The 17,797-nt window shown below is 37.1% G+C and overlaps 2 protein-coding genes across 2 annotated transcripts; one reads left to right on the forward strand and one right to left on the reverse strand.

The window, feature by feature from the left end:
* The first annotated feature begins 1,383 nt into the window (after positions 1–1,383).
* On the forward strand, positions 1,384–9,131 carry psmd5 (proteasome 26S subunit, non-ATPase 5). The gene is made up of 10 exons (XM_006640536.3): positions 1,384–1,576; positions 2,325–2,469; positions 4,365–4,478; positions 4,680–4,808; positions 5,066–5,175; positions 5,919–6,061; positions 6,656–6,847; positions 7,362–7,471; positions 7,924–8,064; positions 8,482–9,131. Exons 1-10 carry the CDS (start codon positions 1,404–1,406, stop codon positions 8,737–8,739), a joined length of 1,515 nt encoding a protein of 504 aa, XP_006640599.2. The 5' UTR covers positions 1,384–1,403; the 3' UTR covers positions 8,740–9,131.
* On the reverse strand, positions 8,832–17,430 carry LOC102685891 (glutamate-rich protein 3). Its single transcript, XM_069183147.1, has 9 exons — positions 17,247–17,430; positions 15,983–16,166; positions 15,305–15,408; positions 14,387–14,800; positions 13,812–13,946; positions 13,063–13,236; positions 12,540–12,850; positions 10,812–11,035; positions 8,832–9,768 (listed from the first exon to the last, which is right to left on the reverse strand). The coding sequence occupies exons 1-9, from the start codon at positions 17,359–17,361 to the stop codon at positions 9,210–9,212; spliced, it is 2,220 nt and encodes a 739-aa protein (XP_069039248.1). The 5' UTR covers positions 17,362–17,430; the 3' UTR covers positions 8,832–9,209.
* Between the last annotated feature and the right edge of the window lie 367 nt (positions 17,431–17,797).

A 17,797-nucleotide genomic window follows, 5' to 3' on the forward strand; every position in this document is an offset into this window, starting at 1 on the left:
TTATTTTATCAATGAAACACACACTGCCTTCTGTGTGAAATGCCCCAGGTAGCATGGCACTACAAGATTCACATTACACTTAGCCAGTTAAGCAGGGATCATTCAGGAATTTGGCAGACTCATATGAAGTAAGTCTACTCCATGGAATGTTTCAGTTCCATCAAACCAATTTTCTAACTTCATGGGGACTTTATGGTGAAAGCAGAATGTATATTTACTTGGGGACCATTCTTATGATACATACTGTAAAATCAATGGATTGTTTCAGAATATTGCTGATAAAAATTAGCAAAAGACCAGCCATGTACTGGACTGATGAACTGTTTGGACGAGTGTCATTACTAAAATTATACAGAAATGTGTATAACGTCTTGATTACACACCGTAACTTAAATGAAGTACACCGACAACAACGTTACGTCTCAAAACAGTTGCCTAGAATTTAGAACTTAACTTGAAATACTATTTTTGGCCTCATTAGGACGTTACTAATTTATCTTTATTTAAAATGTATCTTTATTTGTCGTATTTAATATGACAACAACTCTTTAAAAACAAGTGTTTGCCATGTTACCAGTTTCTTATTTACAAATTGAGATAACCTTACGTTAATTTAATTTAGTTTGATTCCATTAATGAAGTTCTTTCTTCAATTAGAGTGTAGTTTCAAATTATCTTACATTTAAAGTCTTTAACATTACAAAGATTTTATTTATATTGAAAAAAAATAGAAATTCAACAAGTGAGTTCAGGAACGACTTTGGGACGAAACATCCAAAAGATTAAATAAAATAACATAATCAGCGTAAAAGTTATAAACATCTAAATTACACATGTAAATCCCCGTTAGATGTTCAAATTTGATTTTTTGACCAAAAATAAAAAGAGCTTTGTGCTGGTAACCAGAATAACCTTTGTGAATACCGTATATGATATTTATCACATTGAAGTTGTGTCCAGTCTATTCGCGCCACCTAGCGTTGGCACACCTCAAACTACAAAAAGAACACTAATTGCTTCTATTATGTAATTTTTCTTATGATTCTTAATGATCTTAATGATCATCATCAGCATAATACCACCATATTGTCGGAGCTGGTTTGTCCTTGCAGATACTTCCTTATCTTTCAGCTCAAACTAATTTTTGTAATTTGACGTTCAGAGCAATGACAGAATGTTAGTTGTGGTGACAATGAATTCTTCACTTAGTCAGTTACTTGTAATATAATGCATTTGAAGACTATTATTACCAATTATTCAAAATTAACAAGGATACTTTTAGAGGCAACCGGGAAACTTTACTACATACGCTCCATACGTACAGTACACACTCACCAGTTTCCAAGGGAACTAAATTTCCTGTCGCGATATGTTACCGTTAACGAGACTTGTCATTTTGCAAGATGGCGACTTCCATAGAGGGATTGTTGTCAGAGCTTTCGGGGCTAGATGAGCCTCTTGAAGAATTAAGAAATTTAAAAACGGCTGTATTAGCAATACCTTTAAACATACTAGGGGAGACCGTGAATGGCTTACGATTAGAAGTTATTTTTTCACTCCTCAACACTAATGACAGGTTTGTAAGACCTACTGTATGTTTTGAGATTGCTGAGTCAAGACAATATGTGAGGTAGAATTCACCAAAGAGTGCAAAACACAGAAAGATAATAAATATGTGAGTTTTACAGAAAGTAATTTTATGCGCTTGGAGGCAGACTAACACGTTTAAGAAAAGACCATTTATTCCATATACATAGCTTTCAAAATGAGTTTCTTTTTTTTCTTAAAAATAAATGCTAATATAATTGTTTGCGCCTTTTTCTTTGTGTATTTTAATAAAATGTATCACTTTATTTATATGCATGTTAGACTATTTTCGTCACTAGCATACCAATAATGTAATTTTACTTAGAATTGTTTTTTAAGTAGCCATTGTTTTTTTAAACTTAAAAATACATGTGTTGTGCTGCGGATTAATGCCGTTATTTAGCGTGACTTTATATTCTGCGTTTCGATAAACGTGCTTTTACAATTCCCTTAATGAATAGTCATACAGTACTGACTAATAAGGGAAAACGATTCCGTCTTTGAAAGTAGACTCACTGAATGTAGAACTAATGCGGAAATGCTTCTTGAACATTTCATTTTGAGATTTGGACAACGCTTGTGCACTTTGTTTCGCCAGTTTGTCCTTGAAAATCAGAAAACGCGTGATCAGACATTTGTCTTGTATAATCTAGAAACGTCCTCATTCAGGATGTTTGGGTGCTCCTCTCGGTTCGTGCTTTTGCTATGCGATACTGACGAGTTTTCTCCTTGTGCAGAGAACAGATTGAGCTTTGTGGGGCCATCCTCAGCCGGATCCTGCAGGCCCTAGACCCCGTTATCCTGGCTCAGAACTTAAAAACCGAACTTCAGTGCGGGTTAAATCACCCAGATGACCTGGTTAAAATACTGGCGATGACACAAGTAGGTATCATTCAGCTAGCATTGACAAGAAAACAACTAGAAAGTGTCCTACTTAAGGCGTTTTCTAGCCTTTTAAATATCCTTTCAAAACAGTTAGCTGTTCCACATTGCTTTGGGAGGATTTCTATTCTGCGTTCACTTTTTTGTCCTTTCTTCCATGGGCATTGCAACTGCTTAGGCAGAGAACTAGATTTCTCCCAGCTTGATTTTGTGTCAGCATATTACTTTTTCACACTTTGCCATGAGATCCAGGCATGACTGTTCCTAAACCAAAGTGTTTCTCTGAGCCGCTTCCTATTCCTTTTCTTGGGTGAGTTTCCCGAAAGCATCGTAGCGCTAAGAACATCATAAACCTGGTTTTAAGATCGAGTGTTAATTTCCCAAAATCCAGTTAATTCCTTCGTAATCTACGTGCTCCCCAACCCACTCGTTTATCACCTCTTGCGCCAACCTTACAGACCAAGATCGCCCGACAGAGCACATTAAATTCGCTTCATGAAAATTCTCTGGAAATTTAGAATACTTGGATTTTATATTAAGGATTTTGAAATTTTGTTGTACTATGTAAGAGGAAATTTGGCAAAAGAACATTTATTTATACAGTAATTAATTTATTAATCATTCGGGGTACATTTCATATCCATAAGTCAAATGGTCCAATAATACTCCCTCTTTTAGTACTTTTGAGTTGAAATGCTATTTCAATTCTATAAAGAACATGAAAAATGCTAAAGCAAGGAAAACACTTGATATATGTAAAAATATAACTTGCTTACATAAATATTTACCTCATTACCGCTGGCAGTTAATTGTTTTTTTGCTCTGTTTATGTTTTCTTTCTTTTATCTGTATTTTCTCCTCTATTTGTATTTGTAAATGTGTTATTTTGTAACGAATGTGCCCCTACGCATAACAGGGAGTTTGGCCACCCTGTCCCGGGTTCGATCCCATGTGGTGGCGGGACGAACTGGGGTGGGAGCGGTGAGGGCACATGCCCAGTCCGTTACAATACATTTAATACAATACATCTAAATGCTAAGATTTATACTTGTCTAGATGATATGATTTTCATGATGAAATATAATAATGCATTATTTAAATTAAATAATTGGACCTAATATTTATTTATATTTAAAGTTCAATTACCGTTTTATGTTCTGTCGTGATTGTTGACGGTAATGCTTAGACCTACTTGTTTTTAATTTTTATTATAGGTCCTGTATTTGTTGAGTGACACATGCCAAGCTTAGTAGTTAATTTTTCCAGATGTCATGTTAATAAGACCAATTAAAATGTAGTTCCAATACACCCAATAACTATAAATAACAGCAGTATTTTCTCAAGAAACACGGTGATTCAATAGCAACACGCCAAAACCACCACGCATACACCGTCCAGGCAGTCGATCTTGATTTTCTTTTACAGCATGTCAGTCCTTTATTTTCCTTTGTCTTAGAGACATTAGGTGTATGATTTTGTGCCTATCTATACGCTTTCGCTTAATTGGTTGTTAAATTATAATGTCATGTTTACTTCATATTCCTTTTCATAACTTTATTTCATCCCACTGAAGGACCAAAAACGACACCATATAATGAAAGTATTGAATCTTTTTGCTAAGCGACTTCAGGGGCGGGTTTAACAAAGAAGTACTTTATACTCGCGTTACGATCGATTAAGAGGGGTTTTGGGGAACACTCGAAAAAGTAGCACGTACATTACGTACGTACATCGTAAAGTTGCTCGCTAATCTCTAAGATTCATCGTTTTTTGGGAAACTCACCCCAGCTTGAGACAAAAATAGTCACACAGTAAATTCTTATAGTAATTGAAGAGGGAGTTGTGTTCTGCTCATTGTTATTCATGTTTCTTTATATGCTACTGCTTTTCCTAAGATTGGAAGAATTGTTGAACATCCAGAGGCTGTAACTGAAATTCTCAATAGCCAAGAGCTTGTCAAACAGATCATTAATTGTATTGGAGGAGAAAAAATATCTGTTGCTAAAGAGGTAAGGCCCTGCTTTTTCTAGCTTAATCCTCTTTGGTTGTGATATAGCAAGGTACCTTTTGTCCTGAATATTGAAAATACTAATTTAGATTTATTCACATGTGTCACAGATGTTTTTTTGGTGTTTCAGGAAATATATTTTTGTTGAAGCATGTTCAATCAGTGCTGTCAGTTTAGTTAAGTTTTTTTCTTGCTTGTTCAGGCTATAAAAGCACTTTCCAAAATGGCTCAGACAAAGGCAGGACTGGATGCTTTATTTATGGGCAACTTGCTGAAATACTTAAAAGATGTGATGGCCACAAGTGATGTGGTGCGATACAGAGTTTATGAGGTATGATTTTTTCATTATTTTTTACGGAGAGTAAAAGAAAACCAAAAATACTGGATGCTTTAGTAAGCCAAAATGAAACTATTATGAATTTGGTAATGCTTGTTTTTTTTTTGCCTAATGCAACATTTTTCAACCAAAAGAGAGGCTGAAACTTTGCTTTTGTTTTGCCTTTTTTAAGTTCTGAAAAGCAAAGACATGAAAAGCAAATACATTTTCCAGTTTGTTTATTTTTGGCTTGGTTTTTCCTTATTTTGTAGCTTGTGGTTGAAATATCATCCGTCTCCCCGGTCTCTCTGGGCTACTGTGCAAACAGTAGCTTTATTTCCCAGCTGATAGGAGAATTAACAGGCGATGACATTCTGGTCAGGTGAGTTCAGAAACAGAAGATGAAGAGTGACATTATTAACCACATCTACACAAGCAGAACTTTCTTTTTTAAAGGGGAAACTGTTTTCCATTATTGACCTTATGCTTTGTAATTATATAAGCGTTTAATCCAAAAAACATCTACAAAAGTCTGCAGTTCAAGTAGTACGTAGCAAATGTGAAAGCCACTAACATTTAACTTTATTACTGAGATCCTACGTTAGATGTTAAATGTTCTCTTTAAATTATATGTAATCACTTAAATCACAGGTTTTTCATTTTTAAGGCTGGAGAACCCATTCATCTGTTCAGTCATTATCAGAAAGCCACTTCAAGCAGTTCTTGGCCTATCCCAGAAGTACTGTATATGGTACAAGGTGGGACCATATTGTGAGTTCACTCATGGCATGTGCACACCCACAGGGAAAATTTAGAGAAACAATTCAGCCAGCATGTCTTGAAGGTGGGAGAAAATCAGAACACCCAGAGAAAACCTATGTGAATGTTGAGCATGTAAACTGTGTATAGAAAGTGCCCTTCTTCTAGACCCAAATAATACATTTTAAATACTTCCAAAGTTATTGCTCTCTAGAGTATATTCCAATTTTATGCTTTTATGCTTGGCAGGATTGGCTGCAGGATGCTGCAGGCCTTAGAAGGAACAAGTGGCTTTATGATAGGAGATGATATCCAAAATGCTACAGTAGGTTAGTCCATTTGTGTGAATATTATTTTCTTTTTTAGGGCTACAGCAATTGAGATGGTAACAACACTAGCCCAGAGTCAGCATGGAAGACAGTACCTTGCACAGCAAGGAATTGTGGATAAAATCTCAAACATGATCACTGGAGCAGAATCAGACCCTTTCTCCGGGTTCTACTTACCAGGTAAAGATTCTATTGTCACCTTAATACTTCTCATGGAGTTAATAACACAGTAAATCCTCATCATACACTCATATCCAGTTGTGAGTATTTGAAAACAGATGTTGCTGACTTTCTTCTCTTTGCTAACAGTGATGGTATCTCACCACATTTCATTTTCTAAACACTTACTGATACGGGGGGTGTGGTGGTAACAGGCTGAGCAAGGCCGACCAGACTTCCATTTCCCCAGCAACAGTTCTCCAGTTCCTCTAACTAAGTGGGATAAGCCTTGATCTCTTCCCAGTGGGCCATGCCTGGTACACTTTCAATAGGAGGTGCCCTGGAGACATCCTCACCAGATGCCCAACCCACCTTAACTGGCTCCTCTTGATCCAGATGAGAAGCGACTCTACTCCAGGGTTCTCCCTGATTGCCAAGCTCCGCTCCTCACCCTGTCATGGAGGAGAGCAAGCCCAGCAGCAATACAGAGAAACCTAATTTCCTCTACTTGTATCCACAATCCTGGGTGACAAGAAAAGTGATAGTATCTCTCCAAAAGTTACAGCACCATCTTCTCAATGAAGATTTGCTCTGTCGCTTTTGTGTTTGCACTAGGTCTGGTGAAGTTTTTTGGAAACTTGGCAATCATGGACAGTCCCCAGCAAATCTGTGAGTGCTACCCTGCCTTTCTAAAAAAAGTATTTGAAATGGCAGTGGGACAGGACCCTACAATGATTGGGGTGGCACTGGACACCCTTGGAATCCTGGGCTCAAATATAGAAGGAAAACAAGTTCTACAAAAAACAGGTAAAGAGCAATGCTGTTGGTATTGAAAACATTCCCAAAGGTGGAGATAACAATGATATTTTTATATATGTAAATAATGACATCTGTACTGTACGTCCCAAAGTATTTCATGAATCCGTAAATATGACATTGATCAGTTTTTTATAACACTCCTATAGTAGAATTTAGGTGATTCTAAAGTAGCAAAATTAGTTAAAACCCATTGTACGATCCACGTAATTAAGGTGTTTTCATAAGTCTGTTTAGAAAACTGTAAAGCCTTTTCAACATTTTTCCAGAAAATTGTGCATACAAGACAGTGATTGACAATATCCAACTGGCATTTAAATTGATTATATTCAAATACCATTTGAATACTACTGGCATTTCCCCATAATGCATTTGTTCTTAGAACAAACATTTGATTAATAACATTAAAGAATATAGAAAGATTCTTTTTCAGACTGTGCTCTTGTAGAGTGATATTAACAATTCAGTATAATTTTAACTGTTCATTCTTCATTTTATTTTACAGGTGAAAAATTTCAGGATGTTTTGAAAAGAATGAGTAATGTGGCAAGAAATGCAACGACAGAGCTGCGTGTTCGCAGTTTGGAGGCAATAGCTTTACTCCTCACGTTACCGGTAAAATATTTTGGTGCATTTTACATCAAAGGGTTTAGGGTGAAATTTAAGTGCTTAGAATAGCTAGTGCATGTTTTCAGATTTGTGTGAATATTTTATAATTAAATAAAAGTTGCTTTGTCCGGAATAAAAACCACATAGATTATGGGCAGTCAAAAAGGAAGAATCCTCTAACAAAACTAATCCATTAATCTATAGATTAATATATACAGCATCTATAAAACTGTCACACCATTGACTAAATATAAACAGCCTCTGACACGCAACAAAGGAGGATATGGAACATTTACACACCCCTGCTAATGAGCAGGTGATCCCTGTTAATTTGTTCTCTTTCGTTGTACACGAACTGCTAACTGAATGTTATCAGATGCAGCCAGTGAAATCTTGGTAAATCCTAGCTACCAATGTGATACTGTATGTGATCATGTAAATGTTTTTGTTTTTTCCAGGCAGAACAGCAGACAGAGGATCTTCTAGGACTGACAGAATCCTGGTTCAATTCCCTCTCCAGCCAGCCCATGGAAATGCTCAAGAGCATCAGTACTCAGCCATTTCCAGAACTCCATTGCAGTGCCTTGAAGATCTTCACTGTGAGTATACACTGTCCTTCCTTGAAGCCCTTTAAAATAGTTTTTTCTTTCTTTCAATTTGCTACACTTGGGTACGCTTGTACCCTTATAAAACATTTCCATGAGAAATTGAATCGGAGACCTATGACTTCTTTAGTGTAATAGATAAAGATGGTTGTGAAATCATATGGTGCAAATTATTCTCCCAGCACTGTTTAGTAATTCATATCCAACTCCCTCCATGATGTAAGATCACAAGAGGCTGAAAGCTTGTTTGGATTATGTTTTTAGGACTTGATTGCTTTGTTTCTAGGTCTCTAAACTGAATATTGAAAATAATATCGATACTTGACTTGACGTGGTTGTTTAAATTTATGTTAACTAAATCTGCCTAAATCGCTGTTTTTTAACAACAGTTCTGTTTTTTTTTTATTAAAGGGGATGGCTTCCCAGCCATGGGGTCAGAAGAAGATGATTGACACTCCAGGTTTTGTGGAGTTTATTGTAGACCGTTCTACTGGTCCCGATAAAGAGTCAAAAGATGCCAAATACGAACTTGTGAAAGCACTTGTAGATTCAAAAACTACAGCAGAAATCTTTGGAAACCAACATTATCTGCGTCTCCGGACTTACATGCGTGAAGGACCGTATTATGTGACAGCAGTCTCGTCTGTAACAGTGGAAGGTGCAGAATAAATGTCAGAGAACCAAAAACAGTAGGGAGACCCTCTCATTTCACTGACTTGTGAATGAGAAGATGAGAAAGTTACAAGAAATAAAAGAGGACATTTCATTTGCTTTGCTTTATTCTTAAAACTTAAGGATTGTTAAATTCAATATTTTTTATGTGATCTTTTATATGTGAAGAATGGACAAAGTGGGAGGAAATACTGTTGAGTTTGTATCACATTTTGGTAAAACAACATTTTTTAGTATGGCTGCAGTAAAATATGTTGCCTAAATTTGTGATGGACTGGACGAATGTTGACTGATGGAAAATTACTAGACTAGTGAAGAGCTGTATTGTAAGTCGTACAGTGCAAATGATATGGTTGGCAATGAAAAGTAAAACATTTTGTAAAACCTAATTGTATTTGACTTTAGTATTGTTATTTAATTGAAATAGTTGATCTACAAGCTCTGAAACAAAGCAACTTTATAAAGCATTATAAAAACTTAGGTTTGAGTTGCTCATGAATTTTTGTTAAGAGTTCATCACCAATGACGTTATTTTCCAAACTCAAGTGTTCCAGAGAGCATCCACGTCTGCTGATTAAAGCTTCAAGGATGTCATGCGCACCCCGTTCCCCAATTCCATTACTGTCTAAATCAACCTTACAAAGGCTCTGATTAGATTTTAACATCTCTGCAAATAGCTTTGCTCCTTCATCACCCAAGCAGTTTTCATCCAGGATTATGTGGCTGACTGAATTGTTGGTCTTCAAGCTGTTAAAGACCTCTTCCCATCCTTCTGTATCTGCACCATTGCTTTGGGCTAGACCCAAATACTGTAGGAATGAATGCCGAGTTAGAAAAGAGGCCACAGCCCTTAGCCCTTTACTGGTGGTCTTATTCCCACCAATGTCCAATTCCAATAAGGTGAAGTTCTTCCTCTCTCCCGAGTGCTGGAGTTTAAGTAGCTCATCTTCTCTGTCCATCTGGAGTTCTGTGAGACCTGTCAGTAGTTTGCAGACACCATCATCTCCAAGCTGATTTCCAAATAACCTGTTGAAAGAAGAATTATAACCCAGTTATCCTATTGTTCCAGCAAAAACCTCAATTCTAACTGTTTGGGTTAGGGGTGACAAGACACAAAAAAATCTGAAATACAGCTACAGGTATGGGTAGTTATTTTTATCATGTATATTTTGGTTTTGCCTCTTGGAATCATAGTCAGTTTCATGTTTGTGCTCTGTGTGTATGACTATTGAGCAAGTCTAGAATATCCCATAATGTGAAAGAGGAATAACAAAGAGCTTTCTCATGATAGTTTCAGGTTCATTTAACTAATGTGTGAGGAAGAATTTTAGCATTTACCTTTTTTTAAGTGTATAAGATAGTGACTAGTTGGCTTTAAAAAATGCTTTTTACCCAGCAACAGTATGAAAGAACAATTGCAAGCATATTATTTGACATTTTGATATTAATGGTACAACTGCAGGATGTCTAGCTCATTTCATACCTTTTATTTATATACTTCCTTTTGTCTGTATGCAAGGTAGAACTGCTTCTTAAGAAGAATGTGGTCAATTACAAAGAAATGTTCGTAGAGAGAAAAAAACAACTCCTAATATGGAAACTTAGAAAGAGCTTCCTGTGTGAATTTGCTGTATAAAACTCATTGCATTTATCATCTCGGTGGAGAGGTTACTCACAGATCTGTATGAGAGGCTGCTCTCAGATCTGCATGATTATATCCTCCCCATGCGCATGTATAAAGGGACTCTGCTTGACCACACCTAACCTGAGTGAAGACTTTTCTTCGACATGTGTAATCACTTTCAATCACTTGTCATCTAGTACTGTATGTCATAGCACTCTATGCTTTGAGCCCATCTTAATACTTACAGTAGTTAAAAATATCATTCTACAACTTAACTGTTATATTGTACATAGAATAATTTAGCACACAGTAGAGAATGATCAGCAATCTTATCTGGAAGCTATATTTTCTTATCTAAGAGAGAGCAATGCAAATCAGGAAGTGCACATTGCAACATTCATTAACACATTTAATCAGATTTATGTACTTCTGTTATTAGACTTACAAAAGGCCTTTAACTTTTGGCTTGACTTTGAGCAGGTCTAACAGAAGTTGGGCTCCTGGAGGTCCTATACTGTTCAGATTCAGGTTTATCATCTCCACTTCAGATGGGCTGTTCATCATTGCCGTTATGAGGCGTCCAAGTAAGTCATCAGTCAGTCCTGTGTTTCTCAGAACCAGCTGTTCAACTAAATCACTGGCCTCCAAAACTGTGACCATGTCATCCACCTGCAACAGAGAACAAACTTCTAGTTCCTGCAATTCTGCCACCATTGTATATACCAAAGTTTCAGAAATCGATAGTGGCAAAGCATTCTTACTCGCTATTCATTAAGATTTTTTTCACACATGTAAGCCATGGGTTTTAATCAAATGTAGGTTCTCCTGCAAACTGAGGGCCCTTCCCTCAAGTGCTTCTCTTATGGTTTCCTTCTACTCTGACTAGTTGTAACTAGCTTGGCATCTTGTGTGCTGAGTTTTATTTTCCTCAAAATCTTTTCCAACACAGTGCTGCTCATTCATATAAGAAATCTCACTCACCATTTGATGTCTTACTTTTATAAATGTCATAAAGGCAATCATCACATTAGTCTTTGATCTCCTGCTGTAGTTGAAGATGAACTGAAGCAGTGGAATGTATAACTCATAATGGTAATGGATCTGGCACTGACTGTTGGATTTACAGGGGCTTTGAAAGGCTACATACTTGGCACTGACTGATCAGTAACCTAAATACTCTCTTGTCAGCTAGCCTGACAGTGTGGAATTTGTCGTTCTCCTCTAACAACTGCTTGTGTGACAAGGCTGTACGCCCGAGCTCATTTATCAGCCCTGGATTCTTGGCAGGTAATGATAGGCCAGATGGATTTGTGTACAATTTTGGAAGAGTTAATCAGAACCTGTTATTTTTCCATGTCATTTTTACTATTTGGCTCGTGGCCTGCAGTATTTGAAGGTCACCGCAGAACCAAACATCTGTATTTTCTAGAGATGAGAAAGCCTCTGTTGAAATTGAATTTGGATATGTTGGTCAGATTTGCCATAATACGTACAGTTATGCTTTCTATGACTTTTACTTCACTACTATTTCTTCCTTCTTTACTCGACTGGGTCTGGAACTAGTTTACTCAAGTAAACTAGTAAAGTAGTAAACTGAAGAAGAATAATTCTAGTTGTAGAGAGATTCGCATGTATGAACCCACTTCATCTATCTCTGATCCATAATGTGCTACAGTATGTCTATGCCAATTCTCTGGCAGCATCAGCCCCACTGCTCAGCAGATTAGGTGGAGAAGTGAGAAATTAAGTCACCAGTTCAATTCACCAATCGTATTGAGAGGGAGCTTCAGGGAGTCCAGATTGTGTAAACCCATAGTGCAATGTACAGTAGCATGGACACTGGCTGTAATGTCCTTGCTCTGAGTTCTGAGTACCATGAGATCTTTAATGACCAAGCAGTCAGGATCTTAGTTTACACTACTTCCCGTCCACTAGGGTATAGATTTTTGAAATTCTGGTCCAATGGGAAAAGTGCCACCTACATGTTCCACCAACACCACTTACAGCATCATCCTGGTTTATCTTCATTTTTCTCCCATGGCAGTACTAAAAAAGCCCAGCCATACTCAACTGCTGATATCTGACATACATTATGCATCTGTAGCTGATGACACATACAAGGTGTCTGACACAATACTACTGTCAGAAGAAGCAGCTGTCAGGTTGACATTACCTGTTTCCTTAGATACTGAGCTTTGTCCTGCATCTCATGGTTCACTTGCAGTATGATAAGTTCCTTGTCACCAATATATAGAGGTAATGTACCATCAGGCTGGCTTTCTACAGATGGGTGATTCTTAAAATTCTGAGGGCCAGTAAGCTTGTTTTCACCTTCTCCATTAGAGCGATGCTCATCCTGAGGTTGCAAATAACTCTTGACTTCTGTGTCTCCTTCCTTCAAAGAAAAACCCTTATAAGGTCTTTCATTTCTTTCCAGCATGGCAGAATGATTGTGTCTATATACAGATGGCAAAAGCAATTCACCTTTGAAAAGGAGAGTGGGGGGAATAAAATAGTTTTGTTAATCATTTAGTCTGGGACATTGGTTTATAATAACCACCAATAATGATTATCTGAACTGTTTTGCAGATATGCACATTCTAACAGAATGCAGAGTTGAGAGACAAACCAAGTGTCAACTAAATATGCAAGCTTGAGATCACAGAGTTTATTTGCTGAATGAATAGATGTCCTACCATTTGCATGCTGGCCAAGTGGTCTACTCTCCTGCCTCTTGATCCTCTGCATGGTGTAATAGCTTGTACTGTATTCGCTTGTGTCACTGGAGTCACTGAGCTCCACATCTGAGGGACAATTCTCAGTGAAAAACACAGAGGACAGTTTCTCTTGCAATCTTTGTCTCTTTTCCACTGAATTGAAGAAAGTTATGACATTAAAGATGAAGTTAGGATGAGAACATTAAGGATTTTGGAGTGCTTTGTCCAACACTCTTTAATTAAGGACTAGTCTCATATTTACACTTGCTATTTTAATATCTCAGAAGGCTATTAAGATAATGAAGTTTATAGCAGAAATTTGAGAGGAGGGTTAGATGCTATTCTTGCACAGTTCCTCTTGTCTACTTATTGTATGTAAATCATGTACCTAGCAATTCAGTCAAGATATTAGTCTCAACTGACTTCTAATCCAAAAGTCAATTTTTAAAGCTACCCTTTGATCATTCTTTGGTCTTTCAGGCATATTGGGCATTCCACAAACCTGCACGTAACATCTCTATTTCCAAAACAATAATTACATTTTAGGTGGCCTTCCCATCAACAACACTGGCTCTTCTGATTTCTTGAACTCGAGAAACACCCTCAGTCATCAAGATCAATGGGCGCAATACCTGAGATTGCTTTCCTTTGTCTGAATTAGAATGTGTGTACATTTTTAGACAGGGGTTCTGTCCAGAAACACTTTTTTCTAGAATTTCATTGCTTACCATCTTTGTTGAGCAAGTTCTGCTGGTCTGGGATGTTTTCAGGTTTAGAGGTGATTCCAATTTGCTTATCATGGAGTGTGTTTCTGTTTAACTGCCCCCCTAGTTCAGTCTCCTTTGCACTTTCTTGTTGACTTTCTTTCAATGGTAAGAGTACAAAAAGCAGTGTTAGATGCCATACTTTCTGTCAGTACCATAGATTTAAAAGTCAGCAATCAATTTAAAAATTGATTCTATGAGAAGGACATTATTTTAAACTGGCCAATATAAAGGTTAGCATCCTGCCAGGTTAGCTTCTTTCTAATCTCTGAGGCCTTATCAAGCAGAATTCATGAGATCTTTAACGACTAAACAGTCAGGATCTATTTGAAAGATAGGTAAAGCAACAAGGAGATTTGTTTTAATCTCCTATATATTATCTGAAAGGTATTTTATCTGACAGTGTAGAATGCAATTCATTTTGCATTTGTATTATTGTGAAAATACAGATAAAGGAAAAGCTAACAAATGTAATACTGCCCAGAAGTGGGAGGGCTTTATTTTATTTTATTTTTGTAAAAAATCAGAATGCTACTTACTGTTCAGTGTTATTTCATTTTCGAGCTCATCTTTTTTCTTCTTAAGTTTTAAACTCTTTGGTTTTTTTAATTTTGTCTTTTGCATGGCTGTGGCAGGAATTAAACTATTGGTTTCTTCCTGTGTTTTACCAGGCTGTGAGGACACAGTCTCTGCCATCTCTAGACTTGTTCTTTCTTCAGTGCAGGCCTCCTCACCTGCAGGGGCACTAATGTCTTCTGAACGTTTCTTCTGAACGTCTTCCCTCTGCCTGCGGCAGTCACCTGTTTCTGTAGCGCAATGCCAGTCTTCGTCTGTTGACCCACTGACTGCCTCTTGATAATGTCTTCTGCTGGCCTGCAATGACCTTCTGCTCTTTTTGCCACTTCTCTTTACTGGGATGAACAGAGGGGAGGAGACACATGATTCTTTTTCAGCTGTGGAGAAAACCAATACAAAAACCACTGTTTGGCCACTGCTGCTACTGAATTGAATTTTGGTTCTACTGCTGTGAAACGAAACAAAATTGAGACGTTCATTTACTTAGACCAATGCCAAAAATATTTAATTAAGCAGATGTTGCCGACTTGTCTCACAAAGCTCAAATGACTAATGCAGGCATTGTGATTAATCAGGAAAAAATGACATACTGTATTTAATCATTAATCAGGACAAAATACAAATTACTCGTTCTTCCTCCACTCTCATCTGTTGTGTCTTTGCCTGGTGAAGCTTCTGTTTTAATTAGTCTCTTTGACTTTTACTAATGGACCACTTCAGAAACATTTTCCTAGCATTGCAATTTTTAATTTAGTTTGCACTGAACTGCTACAGTATTCAGGCCCTTATGATCATAATTAAGATCTTGAAAATTTCTGCTCCAGCTGATCTTTAAAAGCCCAGTTTGCAGTTTTTCTTCCATTGCATTGGTAAGTACTCACCGCTTTCCAAATTCTCCTCAGATGGAGCACTGCAGAAATTGCTGTCCTCTTCATTTCCTTCAGCTTTCCAAGTGTTCTTTTTCCAGTTTCGTGTGCTTGCACATCTTTAATACATAGAAAATATACAATTTTAAGTTTTAACCAAGCATGAAAACTATATCACTTTCTACACTGTCTTAATAGTTGTTTGTGTCTGGGATCTACAACCCTAGTCCTAGAGGGGCATTGTGTTTTTGATTCCAGGTGAACTCTGACCACGTTCCTGATTTCTGGTCACTGACCATTTGAGGTTACCTCTAATACCTCCTGGACACTGGTCTCCAGGACTAACCATGGACACAACTGGGTAAGAATATTTCTATATAAAAGTCATTCCAACATATTCCTTCAATGACCCATTGTGGAATTTGAATTTAGTAACAAATAAAATGAGGTGGAAGTAATGAGGGTATTAAAATATACTGTATAATGGACCTTATTGCATTGTTTCTAAAGCCAAAACCAGAATCACAGTTTGTCAGAATTGTAAGTCTGTATACTCTACATATCATTTGCTTTTATCTAAGCTTTTGCAGTATTTGTGTTTACCAATTAATGTAATCAAAAGAGTAGATTCGTTAAAATATTTGTATTATTAGTGCATATTTGCACTGATAAAAAGCTGTCACCTTTTCTTACCTGTAACATGGCTGTCCTCCCTGGAGATTAATAACTCTGAAGCAGCCATGTTTTCCCTGCTGGAAGCCTATGGAGTACCTGTATTCACAGCAAGAGCTAATCCTTGTAGCCATGATACCATTGACAAAGAAGGTTGCGCTGAAGGGGTAGCCATAATGTCTTTTAGAAACAAACTGGAAGCATTCTGTAAAATCCAAGCAAAAAGAACTCTTAGAAAGTCCTAAAATTTGAAGCAGGTTATCACAGAATTGAAATATAAGATTAGCAGAATAACGGATACATCTACTGTATCCTGAGATACTTAGCTGTCCCTTCGCAACCACTAACAAACTCTAAAATGAATGAGTATTTAAATCTTCAAAATATAAAAAGAGCATTTCAAAAAGACTAATATAATGGCTTTTCTTTTTTTCTTCACCTTTCAAAATGGAGCAGTATTTTTTTTCCTCAAATTGCATATGACAATCACATGAGACTCATTCCTCCTTAATAAGTCGTATTTGTAAAGGCATAACTCCAGTATCATTCCCCCACCACTCAAAAATCATTAAGGTGAACTATGAAGAGTGATGTCATGTTTAGAATTTGGGATGAAAATGAAACTGATGGAAAATCACAACAAGCAAGGGAGCTAAGGTCCTCAACGGAGCAAAAATGATTTAGCACGTTTCCTTTGGTTTCTTCCTAAAGTCCTAAAACATTTGGTTTACTGTAGGTGAACTGGAAGCTTTTAAAAGTCCACGTAAATAGCATCTTGTGGAAACTATAGAGTAAATAACAAAATGGACAAAATGCTAAATTATTTCTTTGATAAGACTTCTCAATGAATTGAGCATTGTTCAAGTTCAAGTTTATTGTCACTATACTCATATACAGGTATATGGTATAATGAAATGCTATTTAGCTAGCTCTCGGACGATACGTAGTACAAAAAAAACAACAGCAATACAATTGTATAATAAAAGAAAGACAGAGATAACAGGCAGTGTGCAAAACAACAACAGGCAATGTGCAAAAACAACATGATGTGCAAGAACATGCATCAACAGAATGAAATAGAAGGATAGAAATTATGGGGAGTGAACTTTTTTACATGTAAGGTAGAGGTAGATTTCAATGTGTGGGTTTTTGGTAAGGAAGAAGGCACTGTGAGGTTCAGATCATAGGTGAGAGGTGAGGTGAGATGTTACTTGCACACATACAGTAACATAAGACTACAGAAATTCAAATTCTGGAAAATATTAAGTGCTGTCCCAGAACGTACCTCCTGGAAGTAAGTGGCCTTTAAAAACACAGATATTCTCTCCCCCACAGATCTGCTGGAAGACTTTCATCTCGTCTCTGGATTTGACTGGAAGCCTTTGTCCAAGGTATGTCATTGTTATGGCTACATTGGATTGCCTGGAGAGTTTCACGCCTTTGTGCCCTTCCTGTGATAGCAAATATGAGTGAAAACTCCCAGAGCAGAATGTGATGGATAGAAAACAAGAAGATATTTCTTTTTGAATCCCCCCCTTTTCACCACAAAAATAAATACATGTTTTTATCCATAGCATGTGATTTGCATGTGGCTTTAAAGGCTAGGGCTCTCACAGTGCACAGCTGCATTTTTGTGGTTTTGGCTTCATATATCTACAATCTGCCATCTTCACTTACTTTTATCAGTCTGGCAGCCTGATGACTCTTTTGTTGCAACCATGTCTGTGACAAAATGGAGGAGAGTGAACTACAGATCCCTCTGTAGAGGTAGGGGTAAGAATGGCTGAGGTTGTGTTTGCGATCCTGCACACATGACGGTGAAGTCTTCTTGTTAAT

The sequence above is a fragment of the Lepisosteus oculatus genome, chromosome 24 (genome assembly GCF_040954835.1).
Source record: "Lepisosteus oculatus isolate fLepOcu1 chromosome 24, fLepOcu1.hap2, whole genome shotgun sequence".
Classification (NCBI taxonomy): Eukaryota; Metazoa; Chordata; class Actinopteri; order Semionotiformes; family Lepisosteidae; genus Lepisosteus; species Lepisosteus oculatus.